Consider the following 15,883-nt stretch of genomic DNA (forward strand, 5'->3'; position numbering starts at 1 on the left):
TCCTTGATAACAGTTTAGATATCTACTTGCTTTTCTATTCTCTTAGTTTTCCTGAGCAAAATATTCTTTTTCCCTCATTCTTTTCACCCATTCCAGACAAGACAAAAAGATTTATCACACCTGATTCTTCAGTGCAAACCTAAGGTAAGAATTACAATGTACAAGCTCTCCCTGGGAAGAGAGCAGCCAAGAGCCAGTGCGAGGCCTCCTTTAGGTGTCTGCACTCTGTTCTTTTTGCAAACAAAACTAAAATGGCATTTTGCTGTATTTTATTTCTCTCTCCATAAAATCAACCTCTTAAAGGAGAAAAAAAAATTAAATGGGAAAATCCAATAGAAGCCATGGGAAAATTAAATATGAAAATAAAATTAACAAAAACCATGAAGCCCTCAAAACTCTACGTTCTTGGCTAAATTCTATTTAAAAGGAAGACATTACTTCATATCTATTTTCTTAAGATTGCAATTATTTATAAATTTGATTTTTTTTTCACAAAACTATTAGTGTTCTGCCGGGGAGGACCTGAATTTATGAAACATGGTTTTAAAAAGGATAAAAGAAGAATTTTTAATAATAAGAACTGTCCTTGTCAGAGAGGAGTTAAGACGGAAGAGAGATGAGCCTAAAACAGACGTGTAGATTCCTTTAAAAAGGTGTTCTTCCTTCACATAATGGAAGAGAAATAATGGGAATTAGCTCTATTAATTTCTTCTTTGCCAAAATTTTCTGTCACTATATGAAATGTCAAATTTTCATTTAAAATTCATTTGAAATATTTATTTGAAGATCTGTAATACAATTATATCACAAACTCTATATTCCAAGGAGTCCCATATCCAAAAGAAGGCCCCCAAAATTTTGAGAGCGTTCTGAATGGCACGACCTGTAATATAGAAACCAAGTGATTAAAGGATGCTGGGTGGGAAATAAAAGAAGGAGGAAAATGCCACACACAAAAGAAAAAGAAAGTAGCATTTCTTTAACACCATTATTTAACAACATTAAACAATCAAAAATCTCATCAAGTTTCAGAGAAGAGAATGGGAGTGAATGTGGAAGGTAACAGTGCTCTGTTGTGCACCTTTTGTGAATGCTCAGTGAATTATTACTCATTGACACAATTAATGAAACCTGCCAAACCCATGGAGTTATGTTAACCCAACGTGCACCTAAGAAGATACAGCAGTATTCCTGGCTGGGATTTGTGTGGGCTACTTGCTCCAAGTATCTTTTGTAAAATTCTCTTTTCTGCAACCCGATAGCCCAGGTGCAATTCTTTAAAACTTGGTTCCAGTATTAGGATGTAAAAGGGCCACTTGGGGCATGTCTAGAAACAGTGACTTTGGTTAGTACAGTAACAGACCCTCAGCTGTACCAAGCCTCACATTTACACAGCCAGCTCAAGCAGGACAGGTGACAGCAGAGGGACAGTTCACTGCAGGGCCACAGCCACATACCCAACCAAACCACAGAGAACTCCCCGGGGAAAGGCAGTTACATTATTCCCCTCCTGGGAAGGAGGGACTGCATTATAAGGAATGCAGCACAAAGATGACCATCCTAAAGCAGCTTGAGATCCCAGACAGAACCACACAAACCTCTTCAATCTGACAAGCAAAAGCTTTAAAACAGCTCTTTCAACTAAAGGCAGCTTTCATAGAGACTCAATATAATATCCTTTTAGACACTTGTGGCCACTTCCAGATGCCACATATTTTAAAAAACCAAACAAACCCTCCGTGGAAGTAAAAGGGCAGCATATATGCAACAATCACTGCATCTGCAGGAGACCTTGAATGAGGAACAGAACTGTATATTATAAGCTTGTTTTACAGCCATTAAGAGAAAGAGCAGTTTCACTGAAGAGCATTCAATTTTTAATTTTAAAAAAAATAATTTCTAAGCAGATAAGAATCACTCAAAATCCTAGAGGGATCAGGAACCTGCTGTAGACCTACTGCTAAAATCTCATATAAGCCACACTTGTACGTGTTCAGCACCGGAGTGACCAGGGCCAGGGAGCAGGTCCCAGTGGCATCATCTCTGATCTGCTGCCAGAGAGAAGCCACAGAGAAAGCTCAACTTTTACTTAATCATAGATTCCAGCATTGGGAGAAGCCAAAAGGTCCTTTAAGTGCCTTACAAATAGTGCTCAAACACTAGAGAGACGAAAGGAAAAGTTAAAGAAACTTACATTTAACACTTTTTCTGGTCAGACAGCAGCTCACTGTGACTAACCTCCAGTTAAAGAGCTTCAGTATACAGAGGAGGGATGGTCTGCCTAGTCAGGGTGAAAGCAAAAAGGCTCCAGCCTTAACTGCAGGTAGAGCTGTAAAAAACTGAGGGTGTGTTTTATTGTCTTTTTTACTACAATTAATTTCTAAAATAAACAACAACTCTTGGAAAAAAAAAAAAGAAAATTCTTCTTCAAAAGTACAGCTCATCTTGCCCAAAACTGTTATTTTCTAATTTATATTTGCAAGTAGTAGGTTACTACCACAAGAAATGTCACTTGCGATATTTATCTCTGTGTATGGAAGACAGTTTCTGAGGACGAGGAAGCAGATATTTGGCATGAATAGATTCCAAATTTTCACGTGAAGGCATCAATATTAGTATGACTACATTTAAACTGCAGTGCCAGTCAGCAATTTTCATGTAGGGTTATGCCTTGAACATTTCAAGTCTGCTAAAATAATGGAGGCACTCAAACTTCCCTATTAAAAAATCCAGTAAAATTGGAACAAGGAGTGTTCGGCAGCCAAAATAAAAGGGTCGCTGTATCACTCTGAGAGTAGCCTTTATTTCACGTTCTGTTTTAATTACCGTCATTTTAGTGTATTTCCATCCACCTGTCACAGAAGAAAGAACAAACTTCACCCCCAGCAAGCACAGAAGTTCCAGCAATAAGGTTATAAGCCTACCACGGTTCATCATGCTGCTGGAATGCTTAAAGAAGCTTGACTAAACATATACTCGGCCTTATGATCAGGCCTCCCTAAAGCTTTAGAGGTCTGTTCCCAGGCCTCTATAAATACCACCTCGAAAGGGGAATTTAAATTCAATGTGTCTCTTGGACAGCTGATGCAGACAATCAGATGTTCCTGGGGTAGAAATGAACCTCATGAAAAACAAGGTGATGTTCCAAAGTACAGTCTTTAGGTGGGAAGGAAGGGAGGCATTTTTGCTCTTTACTAAGGTTCCCAAAAACTTGAGCAGTTGGCAAGTCAGCAGAAGACCTTTTTACAGACCTCAAGTCTCCTCCTACTTTCACACAGAAACATTCCAATACTTTGAGCTGTAGATCTTTTTTTTAAATTTGAAATGAACTCATACGAAAACATTTTCTGTGAGTTTTCATTCTGGTAAAGAGTGATTACACACAACTACCTCATCATCATGATTCCTGGCCATCTGAAATCAAATTGAAATAAAACAACTAAAAAAAATACAGAGACTTAACACATAGGAAATGTAAAAAAAATGTATTTAAAAATTAGGTTTAGACTGCTCTGGTTAAAGGCTGTGGTTTAATGATGACCATTCTCATCAACATATAGTGACAAATGCCTGCTGAGTTTCTCTGCACTTTTAACTGATCTTACTATTTCTAAATCACTTTCAATAAGATACTGTAACTGTATATTCCAACCCATCTGATGCATTAATACAGAATTTAAGAAACCAATTTATAGCAGCTGATAAAAAGTGATAAAAACTTCAAACCTAAGCACAGCACTCAAGTAGAGGTAAAAGAGGCCACTGGAACTTAATGGAATAAACAGCATTTTCCCCAGGTTTTCCAGCATTGAAAGCAAAGGAGGCAACAAGCTGATTAGAGGAGTTTTTATAGGGAATTAATTTCTTCGATACAAAGCTCATTTAACAACTTGCTGCCACAAAACAGTTCCCAAAACCCTGCTTCACCCCAGGTGTGCCATATCTGTCAAGTTTGGATGGCTTGGTAGAGGCACTGGTGTAACATCCACTTAAGAAACAGGGCTGAAATTTCTGTTGTTGAAAACCTCTCCTGTGCTGTCTTTTAGGTCACTGAACCTCCGCAGTCTTGTGGGGTCACCTCAGGTGTCTGAAGTCCAGGGTTAGCCCAAGCTGCAGCTCCCATATGCTGATGATAAACCATAACCACAGTAACCTGAACACCACTCTGCAACAAACAACTGTTGTCACTATCCAAATAGTAGCAACTGAACAGAAATTTAAAGTATTTTAGATCCCTTCAAAATAGCATAACCCTATAAACAGAATTATAACACATAATTTTAAATAAAAATATTAAAGTACAATTTAGATCTTCTGTCTCTGAGATTTTGACTTGCATAGCTCTGCCATCAATTTACTAATTCCAAAATTATATTTACTGTGGTCAGCAATACACAACATTGCTTGAAGCATAGTACTCCTTTTTTTTCCTCAGTAGCAAGACAAGAAAACCACATCCTGACACATATCCTATCTCCTGAAATGACCCTTGTGGAGAACAAGCCAGGCCTCCAGTGGCTCCCGCAGGCCGGTAAATCTCATCCCCACTGGCAGGGCTGTGGTTTTAATCTCAATCTGTCAGCACAGTGGCACCCCCCCAGTGCACTTAGAGCAATATTCTGATAAATCCGACACTGCTGGTACACTGTGAGCAGCCTTACATAAACAACAGTGCTGGAATCCACGGATAACAGGAGGGCTTTGCAGGTAGCACAGAGACCTGGGAAAGGAAGCAGGCTTGCTGTCTCACAAGAGACTGGCAGGGAGGCAGTCGGGATGCAAAACTGCTTTTGTAGGTGCATAACATACAAAATACCAGATGCCACAAGAAACCAGGGTGTATAACAATATAATGCGTTCAGGACAACTGTTCAATACTGCAGAAATTCTTGGAACTCAAAAACAGGGAGAAATAACTTTATCACTACACCAGAGGAAAAATTTCTCAGGGTTTGAAATCTCTGTTAACAAATGATTTCTGCAGAAATAGATATAATTGGTTGTATTTTAAGTGATAGTAAAAATTATCTCAACTGGTTGGGGTTTTTTTTTGTTGTTTTTGTTTTGTTTGGTTTGGTTTGGTTTTGGTTTTGCTGTTTGTTGTGGCTTTTACATGCACAAATTGCAGAAAAATTATAGGAAAGAACTGTCTCCAACACTTAATTGAGAGAAAAACAAGGATCAATCTAACTGATCACTGTTCTACAAGTAATGCACAATATAAAAGTAAGAAAACCTGTTCTTCTGAAAGTTTTATATTACTTTCAAAGCTAATGCTCTGGAGGTTACTCACAAACTCCTCTGCAAAGCAGGGCTCACTTAAAGTTTAAATTGGTGGTTCAGGACCTCATCTCCTTCTGACATTAAAGGAGGAAGCGCTGGAAGCACAGCACCTGGTGGTGGCTTCACACAGAAAGCAGGACAAAATTCCGAGCTCCCTTGCTCCTGCTCAGAACATCGACCTTATTAGCTGAGTGCAGAACATTCAGTTCCTGTACAGGCAGAATTCGCCTTTCAAATGTGAATCTGGGAAAATATGGCATTTCTCCAATACAATACAATTTAATCCAATACATTCTGGTCTGCTTTAGCCCAAACTAAATTATGTCCAGCTGCATTATTTTGATGCAAAACAAGAGGGAGAACTATTAATCTTCCAGAACATATTAAACATACACACCTACCCTTTCCACCAAGGACAAATATCCCCTTTCACGACTTCAATAAACACTTCAAGGTAACACACGATATTACTTCTGAGAATCATGGGTTTATCATCTTTTTTTTTTCAACAAAACAGCATTCACAAAACCACCAAAAAAAAAAAAAAAAATCAGAGAAAGAGATAACAGCAGTCCTCAGAAGCAGAAGATCTTCCCACTTGAAGGTCTCCCAGTCTCAGTGATTCATGGTACTTCCCAAAATCCAACTTTTCTTTTTTAAACAGTGTTTCAAACCTCTTTAGAAATTACAACCTCTTGGACTGCAAATGCATGCCCTGCTGTTTAGATGCTGGTCCCAAGCAAGTAAATCCCAACAAACCCAGAAAAATTGGATAAATACATTCATCCCATTCATCTGAAATGGATGAGAGCTGTGAAACTTAAAATGTGAGAATTTAAATTCCTGCATTTATTAGTCACATCAGCGATGACCACGCAAGGCATCATCTACTTTAAAGGACTTACAGTAATGGGATATTCCATCAGTAGGGACTGCACAGCGCACCAGTGGCAAAGGAGGCAACCACCCATGCCATGGCACAAACGACACAATATTCCAGCAGCATTCTGGAAAGTCACTCCTTCCTTAAACCCCATGTGGTGACAGCCGTAGCTCTTGGCTGCTAAGAGCTGATATGAACTGTTGCTTAGCTTCTGCTCATGCCTTCTGGACCCAGATGTTTCATCCTTTGTGGAAACTACAGTTTTCCACCAGAATTCTGACGGTGTTGCAGATCAGAAACAAAACCCATCTTTCCAAAGCATGAGCTGGACATTCAGCAACTCCCTCAAGACACAACCACTTTGAACACATGGTTCTAGTTTCCTTTAAAGAGCACAATAGGCAGAAGCAGTGTCAAAGTACAAATATGAGACATTCATTCTTTCTATCCCAGTTGTACCTTCTAAACATGACACTGCCAAAAGCAGACTCCTAATGTGACAGGTCTTAAAGTAAAGGGTACAGAAGCTCTACAGTACATTTGGTGTGGGGAGGGAGGTGCTGTCAGGTATTATAATCACAACATAATCAAACATAAGCCCAGAAGTACACAACTCTCTACATGGATTACACTTACTGTTCCAAGGAGTATCAAATTTTATGTTCATACAACAAGCAAAACTTTTATTTTCATGATTCTGCAGATCCCTCTAAAATACTGACTCTTCTCTGAGCAGCCCAGTGTCTATTTTCATCAGCCTTTTGGAGCTGATAATACCTTTGGAACCAAAATAAACTTTGATGCACATGCACTGTACTTGATGAAATGCTGCTGCTTTAACACATCCTAGATAAGGGGAGAAGGATACTATGGGGATATACAGCATCCAAAAGCTCTTCCTGGGAAAAGTGGATGGTTTTCTGTAAACAAGGATTACGTGACAATTGTGTGGTTTGGTTACAGAGTGTCAAAACTTTGGCTTCAGCAGATGCTTCCACAGCACTCCCACACCATGAGTCACCTGGGACTGTTCTGGGTTCACATCATCCAGGAAACGCTTCATTCATACTGAATTGGGTGAACAGGGAGGGCAGCAGATAGCTGTGCTCAGAGGAGTGGCATCACCAGGCAACATCCTTCATGAGGATATTCTAGGCTCAGATTTCTCTCATCAAGTAGTAGCTACATTAATTTTCTAATTTACTGGTGTAAATTTCTATATTTTGGACAGATTTTTTTTCAAACACTACCTTGAACATTGTAGCAGCATTTTTATTTTGTGAGGTGCAGTAAAAAATCAGCATTTCTGTAGGACAAAAACATCAATTAAATCCACTTCTCAGGCAGAATTTGAGAGAAAGAAACAATGAACAGGACATATGAGGAGCAAGACCTGTCCTTCTGTAGCCATCTTGCACCAGCATACTTGGGATTTTTTGCCTGGAGTGCAAGCAGCGGAATTTGATTTTGATTTACATTTTCTGGATGTTATTAAAACCGGATTAATTTGAGCTACGCGTCGGATTTATGGCCCTCTCGTGCTGGGATTTGCTGAGGGCAAGGAGAGCTACACCTGCCTTCTGTACGAGGTCAGAATTGATGAGCTGGGGTCCCAGCTCTGGAAACATCAAGGTACGAGACTCACGATTTTGCAGCACTGTTGCACTGAGATCTTTCCAGTGCTCAGATGAAGTGTTTTGCTTTAGGTGCAGTGCAATAGAAAAACTTAACCTTCTCTCCCTTATTATTGCAACATTTTCAAGCTTGGCTACAAAATAATGATAATCAACAGTATCTAGAGATTCAGCTCTTGCAGAGACTGCTGCTAACAAATCTGAGCTGCTCTAAAACTGCAGGTACAAGCCGAGCTGTAAGTGGCGAGGAGGGGGTATTCTGCCAGCACTACATTCTCCTCCCTTCCCTTTAAACCCCACCCCACCCCACCACCAGAGAAGTCAGCCCCCTTACCTGATAATATCATCGTTGTGCCCGAGGAAGAATTTCTGGCTGTGCTCCCTGGTGTTGTAAACCACGCCGACTCCAGCCACGAAGTACACCACCTCTTTCCCCGCCGTGTAGTACAGGTTGTTGCGGCACTGGTGGCCCCGGTAGCCGTACACCCACTCCAGCCGGAGCTGGCAGCGCGGAGCCGTCCGATCCGCCATGATAACCAGCCCCCTGCCCACCGGCACAGACAGCCGAGCGCCGGCCCGCCTTCCCCCGGCACGGTCTCCCCTTCAGAACGGCGGCGATCCCCGCCCGCCTGCCGAAGCCTCAGGTGTCCCTTCCGCGCAGGGATGGGGATGGGGACGGGGATGGGCAGCACATCCGCGGATCCGGGATGCCGCTGCCGCCGCGCTACCGCCGCGCCGCCACCATCATCTGCTGCCGCCGCTGCCCAGGACGAGCCGCCGCCGCTCCGCCGCCGCTGCGCGACCCGGGCAACTTCTTGGGGGCACAAAGCACCTACATAAGCAGCAGACCTGTTTTTTTTTCTTTCCGAAGGCAAAGTAACTTCTGTGCGTCACCAGCACCACCTGCCAAAGTCTCCCCGCTGCGTCTCCCGTGTTGCACCTTCTTGGCTTCCTGCACAAAGCTTCCTGGGCGCTCTTCTTTTTAACATCTCTACCCTCGGGGCTAGAGCTGGAAGAGAAGAAAACATAAAACCCGTCCACTGGAACCGCAGCGTGCACGTGTGTTTAAAATGCGAAGGGACTATCTGGACGGGGAGCTCTGCTTGGATGGGGAGCTCTTGTTCGATGAGGGGAGCTCTGCTTGGATGCGGGAGTTCTTGGATGGGGGAGCTGTTCTTGGATGGGTGCTGTGGCCACTCTGGGTGGTCTGGGGGGCTTCTGAGGCTTTTCAGCAGGATCCAGTGCTCCAAGTCCTCATACAAATCCCCTCTTTCCGTATCATCTCATATACAATAGCCAACATAAATACGGGAATATTACCCCACCTTTCCTCACCCCCAGCAACCAAAATTTTCTCCTTTTGGAGTCTATAGCAACTATGTAATTAAGACAATCTTATTTTCCCTTTTTCAGTCAAAAAAGACTCCGAGTCACCATGAGAGAGAGGGGACTTTTTGTCGTTTTTGGGTTTCCCCCCCCCCCTTTTTTTTTTCACAGTCATCCTTTGGAATGATATTATAAGGAATACATTTCCTCTCTTGCCTTCTGCTTTTCCTAAAGCAGAATTCATATTACCATTATCTGTCGAGCTTGGTTGCTGCATGTTGTTGGTGATAAGACATCCACTACTTTATAGTATCACTGCACAGGAGCCCAAACCCAGCCCTCCAGAACTCACTCCAGAAGGCCACAACCGCAGGGAAGAAGATGCAGAGGAGCAGAACCAAACACCCATTCATAGTGCACAGCGCCAGACGGATGGGAAGAGGGAATTCCAAGGCTGACGACCCCTGTACCTTTTTCCCACACAACACGCCTCACACCGACCGAGCTGAAGAGCGGCGTGCCGGCGCCGCTCGCACACGGGGTCACAGCGCCGGCAGCACTCCAGGACACAGCAGCGGGACACCTGCCCCCGGGGAATGCGAACCGCGGAGCCTCGGGAGCCGCCTCCGCCAAGAGCGCCGGCCCCAGGCGGGCGGGGGGACGGCCGGTGCCCTCACGACGCCGGCCCTGAGGCGGAGCCGCCTTCCCGCCTCACGGGGCGCGCGCGGACGGCGGCGCGCGGCTCTTCCCGCCCTGCTGGGGGCGCGCGGCCCTTCCCGCTCTTCCTCCTGAGGGGACCGCGGAGCCCTCAGCGACGCCCGGCAAAGTCCCGCCCCGCCCCGCAAGGCACACGCAGATTTAGGCAAAACCCCCGCATCTTTCTGCTTTCCCCGTGTGCAATAGTCTTCAAAAGTTTCACAAAATACAACCAAATTCGCACTCACGTTTTTTAACTCTTTCCCCAGCAGCCGCTCCCCACTATCATAGAATAGTGGAATATGTTGAGTTGAAAGGGATCCACAAGGACCATCCAGTTCAGCTCCTGCACTGGACACCCCAACATTCCCACCCTGTCTCTGAGAGCCCTGTCCAGGCGTTCCTGCAGCTCTGGCAGCCTCGGGGCCGTGACCGTTCCCTGGGGAGCCTGGGAAGTGCCCGACACCTTCTGACGGAAGAACCTTTCCCTCATATCCAACCCAACGCTCTGACACAGCTCCAGCCATTCCCTCGGGTCCTGCCTGTCTTGGTCACGGGAGTGAAGAGGTCGATACCGGCCCTTCCACTGCCCCTCGCGAATTCTTGATCCTTTCCCACCCTGGTGTTATTCTGTGGAATAACTTCCATATGATCACAGCTTTCTTTTTATGATTTTGTTGTTGTTGTTGTTGATGATTATCTAATTTACATAATTAAATTAAGCAATATGACAGATGGGCTCGTCACCTATCCAACCAGGACAAAAGAAAAACTAGCTTCAAGCCTCTGCTACCGTGGCTGTCACTTCTCTGTGAGCGACAGCAGTCAAACTGAACTTTATATTTAACCGTTTAGGAAAATTCATATCCTGCATTTTGGGAAAAAATGAATTATTATCATTATTTTAGCAATTAAGTACACTAGTACACTCATGAACGAACACCCCAGAAAAACCTCAAAGAAGGATCTTAAACGTGGAGCAACACAAGTTTAGTTTCATTCATTTTTCTATAATCTGTACTCTCAAGAATTTAGTAAATTTTTGGTGGTGATTGAATTAATTCAATTAATTTAAGCATGAGGTTACGTGTAATTTCTTTTCCAATTTAAAAAAGGGCATTATTACTTTCCTATTAGGAGCTGTCATGTGGCTGAGAACGTTCCTCAATGCTGCAGCCTGCTGTTCACTGTCAGCACAACCTAAATATCCTGGCTGCTTTTATGGGCTGTTTTTTGAGTGTTAATTCCAGGTTCTGGAGCCCTCAGAATCACAAAGAGAATGGAAGGAGCAACACAAGCCAAGACAAAGTGTGAACCTAAGTTTTAAAAGGGCATTTCTGTTAAAAAAGGAGAGTAGTCTGAATATACATCCAATTTCACATAACTGTAAAAATGAATGTTTTAAAATATACAGAAGAACAATTAAAATAGACATAAGAATTGGCAATAGCAGCAGCATTTTTCCTTCCTCATTGTGGCAAGGAGCCCATTGGCCAGGAACACATATCCTGTGACTTTTTTTTTTTTTTTTTAATACGAAGTATAAAAACCAACTAATGTGGCTTCTTGGATGAGTAGTACCTGAGTGACAGCCACGACTCTGCCAAAGGGACCTTTTGCTGCTGCTGTTGAGTTTTTTGAGGGCTTTGGGGTTGTTTTTTTGGTGGTGGTTTTTTGGGGTTGTTTTGTTTTGGGATTTTTTGTTGTTTGTTTGTATTGGTGTTGGTTTTGTTAGTTTTTGTTTTTGTGTTTTGTTTTTGTTTTGGTTTTGTTTAGTTTGCTTCTTTAAAGCAAGTCTTGTCTAGAAGATGCCAGAAAGCACCACATCTCAAATGAACTCCAAACCTCTGTGATACATCCTGCCCACTCTGTATATATATCCAAGAGCTGTGATTAACAATGAACAGTGAGGTTTTCCCTCCCAGAAACATCTGTGTTATGTCCTAGATCTCTGCTCCACAAAATAGCCTTTATAACTCATATTTTTATGGATGAATGTACAGCAGATGCACAGAGATGGCATATTAATTGATATTTCAAAATTGGTACCTCTTATTTAAGCCGCAAATGCTTTTTAAAATTATATAAAATCCCTAAGAACTCAGGGGAGGGATCAGAAGCAGGAACTGTGATCTAGTTCTGTTTATTTGTTGCCTGGCATTACATTAATCCAATCCTGACTGATGCCTCTTGGTGATTTCACAATTTAACTACAAAATCGAAACAGGGGAATTGGCTCTAAGCTCTTATTCCTTGTGGGCAGAAATACTGATTTGCATTAATGAAATGCTTGGATCAGGCCAGAAACAGTATTGGGGAAAAAGAAAAGAAAAAATTGAGTCTTTTCCATCCTGATGCCTGCTTTGAAGAGACCTGGCAGACCGGGCTCTTCCCAGAACCAGCCTGGAGGGAAAGTCCTGACCAACCATGACAGATTGGTTCTGCTGCTGTCCAAGAGCTGCGCAGGACAGCCGGGAACAGCAGATTGATCAAACCTACCCATCACACCTCCGCACTCAGACACAGCGCCCCGAGGTCTCCCAGACCCCCTCTTTAACGGGATACTGCTTGCCTTCATCCTGCCGTCTCTTGACGGAACCTCAGTGACCAATTTCAAATCACTGCAGAAAGCTTGATCTTCCCAGAGAACCTCCTTTATTCCAGCCACGGCAAGGATGGTGGAGTTCCTCACCTTTCCGTATCCTGGCTGCCATATTTGACTCAACTTCCCTCCTACGATGATTCAGCTGAGACGTGTCTAAATCTTGCCACGAGTTTACATAACTCCTTAGAAATACGACTTTCTGAATGAAGAGAACTTTGATCCGAGCTCTTCATTCTCTCGAGCGCACCAATCATCCCCAGTGTGCGGTCCCGGGGGCAGGGGCTCCTCCGCAGCTCAGCATCCCCCTGGATACAGTGACCTGTCATGGAGGATGCCGGCACTCGGTGAGCAAGGGACAGTTTCGTCTCAGCTGGGCGTGGGAGGAGAAGAACAGCAGTAGCAACAACCGACTTGTAACAAAATGAGTGTTAAGCCCAGATAATTTTTGTCGTAACAACGTAGTGAGCCACCCCAGCGTCTCATCTAACAGAGAAACAGTGTTGTGTGACATTCCTTACTTTGGAATATAAAGTAAATTATGTTTCACACAGAGAAAAATATGTATTCACACTGCACTGTAGCTGTAGTGTTCACCACCACCAGGCTGATCAGCTGGGGGGTGGTGCTGAGCAGGGGAGGATCCGGCAGGCCCCGACGCACAAAATGCTTTCCTTTCATTCCATTAGGTGTTTGAATGGCAGGCAGCCCGTTTGATGTCCCTGGTCGCGTGTCCTGGGGCTGCCCTGCGGGCCAAGCCCCGGGAGCCCGGCCCGGCCGCCCGGGCTGCGGGCGGGCTGTGCTGCATTATGACACACTGCGGATGCGCCCACGTGCGGCTCGGGCGGCTCCGCGGCGCCCGGGGACGGCAGCTGAGGCACGCGCCAGCCCCGCACCCCCTTGCACGGCACGGCACGGCACCTGCCCCGGGCTCTCCGGACACACCACAGCGACCTGCCGAGCGGGTGGCCTTCAATGGGCAGTCCACGGACAGGGCTGAGGTGTCCACTTCTTCCAGTAATTTCATTCTTAACATTAATCAGGGATTTAGCACAGCCTGATTTTCTGATTATGTGTTCTAAATGAAAAGGACTAATGTCTGTTCCTACTCATTGGGATTTAAGTTTCTGTATTTCTTCAGCCACCTGTGATTAGCAAAGGTAGGGGGAAAAAATCCCAAATACACAAAAAACCCCAAAACCCCAAACAAAAAAACCGGAAAAATCCAACCATACAAAAAATCCCCCAAGCAAACAAAAAACCCAGCCACCAAGAGTAGCAAAACTCTCATACCTGCAAGTTCTTTATTGCAAAGTTATATTCTGAAAGACCATACCCATTTAAAGTCTGAGAACTCAACCATAAGAAAGGAGACCATAGAGAAGGGGAAAAACATCTAAACCAGTATTTCACCAGGACAGAGATTAGTAATTCCTTTCTTTTCCTTTACCATTAATTGTCCTCATACAAACTACAGCCCTGCCACAAAGCATATTCCCTGTGCAGAACAGATGGATTAAGATTATTGGCAGTAATCTAAAAGAAAACCCTCCCACCAACGCATACTAAATTCTGATGGCTAAGGAGTTCTGGGGTTTCCCCCACATTATACTCAATTTGCCTGGATATGGGAAGGACCCTCTGATATCTTCCCTCAGCTTAGAATTAGATGTGAGGGTCCTTCCAAGATGGAAAAAAAGGAGACTAACCCGACTACAGGACAAATCCTCTTCTTACCAATGACAAGCAACACAGCTGGGAAGCAGTTTGCCTTAATTAATTTTCTTTGAAAATTCTAAGGTTCGGGTTGTATATTACTTTTGCAATGTATCTCCAGGGGAACCATCACAACTTAGGTACAAAACAGCTGCAGTAATGTGTTGCACTGTGCTAGAAATTCTCACCCTTCAGTGTGGCTCCAGGAGGAACAGAACATTCATCTGTTAGCAGTTCAGTCATGTTCACTGGTGCAATTCAGAAAGCATCACAGCCACTTCTGGGCAGGTGGTAGTGACAGAGTGTTCCAGTTTCAGCCCCATTTCCATCACCCACCTTTGCAGTTTCCTGTTCCCCTGGTATTTTTCAGCAGCAGTCCCTCCCTTCACACGACCCAAGAGATTCCCACACCCCTCTCCCTTCTGCCCTGGCACACAGATGCATTCACTGACTTGACTTCTCTGACTTGGCTCTGTCCAGGGAGGTTCCTCCTGACCTCTCTCTGCAGGGAACTGCTCCCTGAGGCTCCAAGGCTTACTGGGATTCACTCCTGCTCCTCAGCAACTTCCAATCAGTCCCTAAGCAGACAGGATTTTTTTTCAAGCCCTTCTTGGGAACAACTTCCAGTAAGGAGTGAGACAAACAAGAAAACAACTCTAAAGGAAATGTTCAACCAAATCACTACAAAACTACACACCACAGGCTGTTGAGATCCACCTGCCTGACTGCTCATTGCACCAGCTCAGTTGAAGTGACACATATGTAAGGCATCAACATCTCTGTGCACATTAATCAACTCAGAAAATTGTTTCCTAGTCTCTAATAAGGCTAAACTTCAGCTTTTTCTAATGTATTAAATTTTACATTTACAATACTGGCAGTGTTAGCCTACATTTTACTAATAATTAGACTGAACAATATAACATTACAGAGTAAAAACTTGTGTACATGAATACTTCATTGTTTAATAACCAAAAACTTTGGAAAACAAGAAAAACCGAGAGAACACTGTACACTCCATGAAAATGATTTAAGACACTGTATTGGTCACATGTTCAGGAAACCATCACTTGTAAACATGTGAGTTTGCAGTTTATCTGCTTTCTACCAAAATTAATATTTGAGTGGATTTTAACAATTACAAAACATTAAAACCCAGGTTCCTTACATTTCATTGACTTTAAAACATATTGGAGCTTCTTAGAGTTATTCCTACTAGATGGTTCCCTAGGTGGCATCCAAAGTAAGAAAAGGACGTAAGCACTTGAGCAAAAGGTGGGTAGAAAGTTGGAGACCAGTGCTAACTCAAAATGGTGTCCTTTTGCTGCCAACTGGAATATGGAGCTTTACCTCCATCAGGTAAATGTTCAGGGAACTCCATTGCCCCAGCCTCTGATGTGCTTATTCCCATCCACTCTGCTGGTTTCACTTCCCACAAAAAGTATCTATATCAGAATATTTTTCAAAATACTAATTTAATTGTTTTTCTCTTTATTTTTGGCACTTAATTTGGGAGGCAGGATAAAAGGGAGGGCAGGTGGGAAGTGAAGGGAAAGAAAAGTGGGAAGAGAGAAAACAACTATTTCAGAATGAACTTTCGCACAAAAGAATGGAATTACATTTGAAGACATCAGTTTCAGTGCACAGGAGAGATGACATTTTAAAATAACTTTTATTTTTGATCATCTTTCAAAATTATGATTTAACATTGTCAGAAATGAAATAAGAAACTTACCCAGCATA

General features: G+C 43.4%; 1 protein-coding gene across 2 annotated transcripts in view; it reads right to left on the minus strand.

Moving 5' to 3' along the window:
• Window positions 1-9,705, minus strand: part of EML6 (EMAP like 6) — an 86,881-nt gene extending 77,176 nt beyond the window's left edge. For both annotated transcript variants that reach the window (XM_066177937.1, XM_066177936.1), the window contains exons 1-2: window positions 9,597-9,705; window positions 8,135-8,809 (exon numbers count right to left, since the gene is read on the minus strand). In XM_066177937.1, coding sequence (XP_066034034.1) covers window positions 8,135-8,331 — 197 coding nt within the window. In that variant the 5' untranslated portion in view covers window positions 8,332-8,809; window positions 9,597-9,705. The remainder of the gene's footprint in view (window positions 1-8,134; window positions 8,810-9,596) is intronic.
• Window positions 9,706-15,883: the final 6,178 nt, after the last annotated feature.

Source organism: Chamaea fasciata, unplaced genomic scaffold (assembly GCF_029207755.1).
Source record: "Chamaea fasciata isolate MVZ Bird 193981 ecotype frontalis unplaced genomic scaffold, bChaFas1.0.hap1 SCAF_3, whole genome shotgun sequence".
In the NCBI taxonomy this organism is placed as follows: domain Eukaryota; kingdom Metazoa; phylum Chordata; class Aves; order Passeriformes; family Sylviidae; genus Chamaea; species Chamaea fasciata.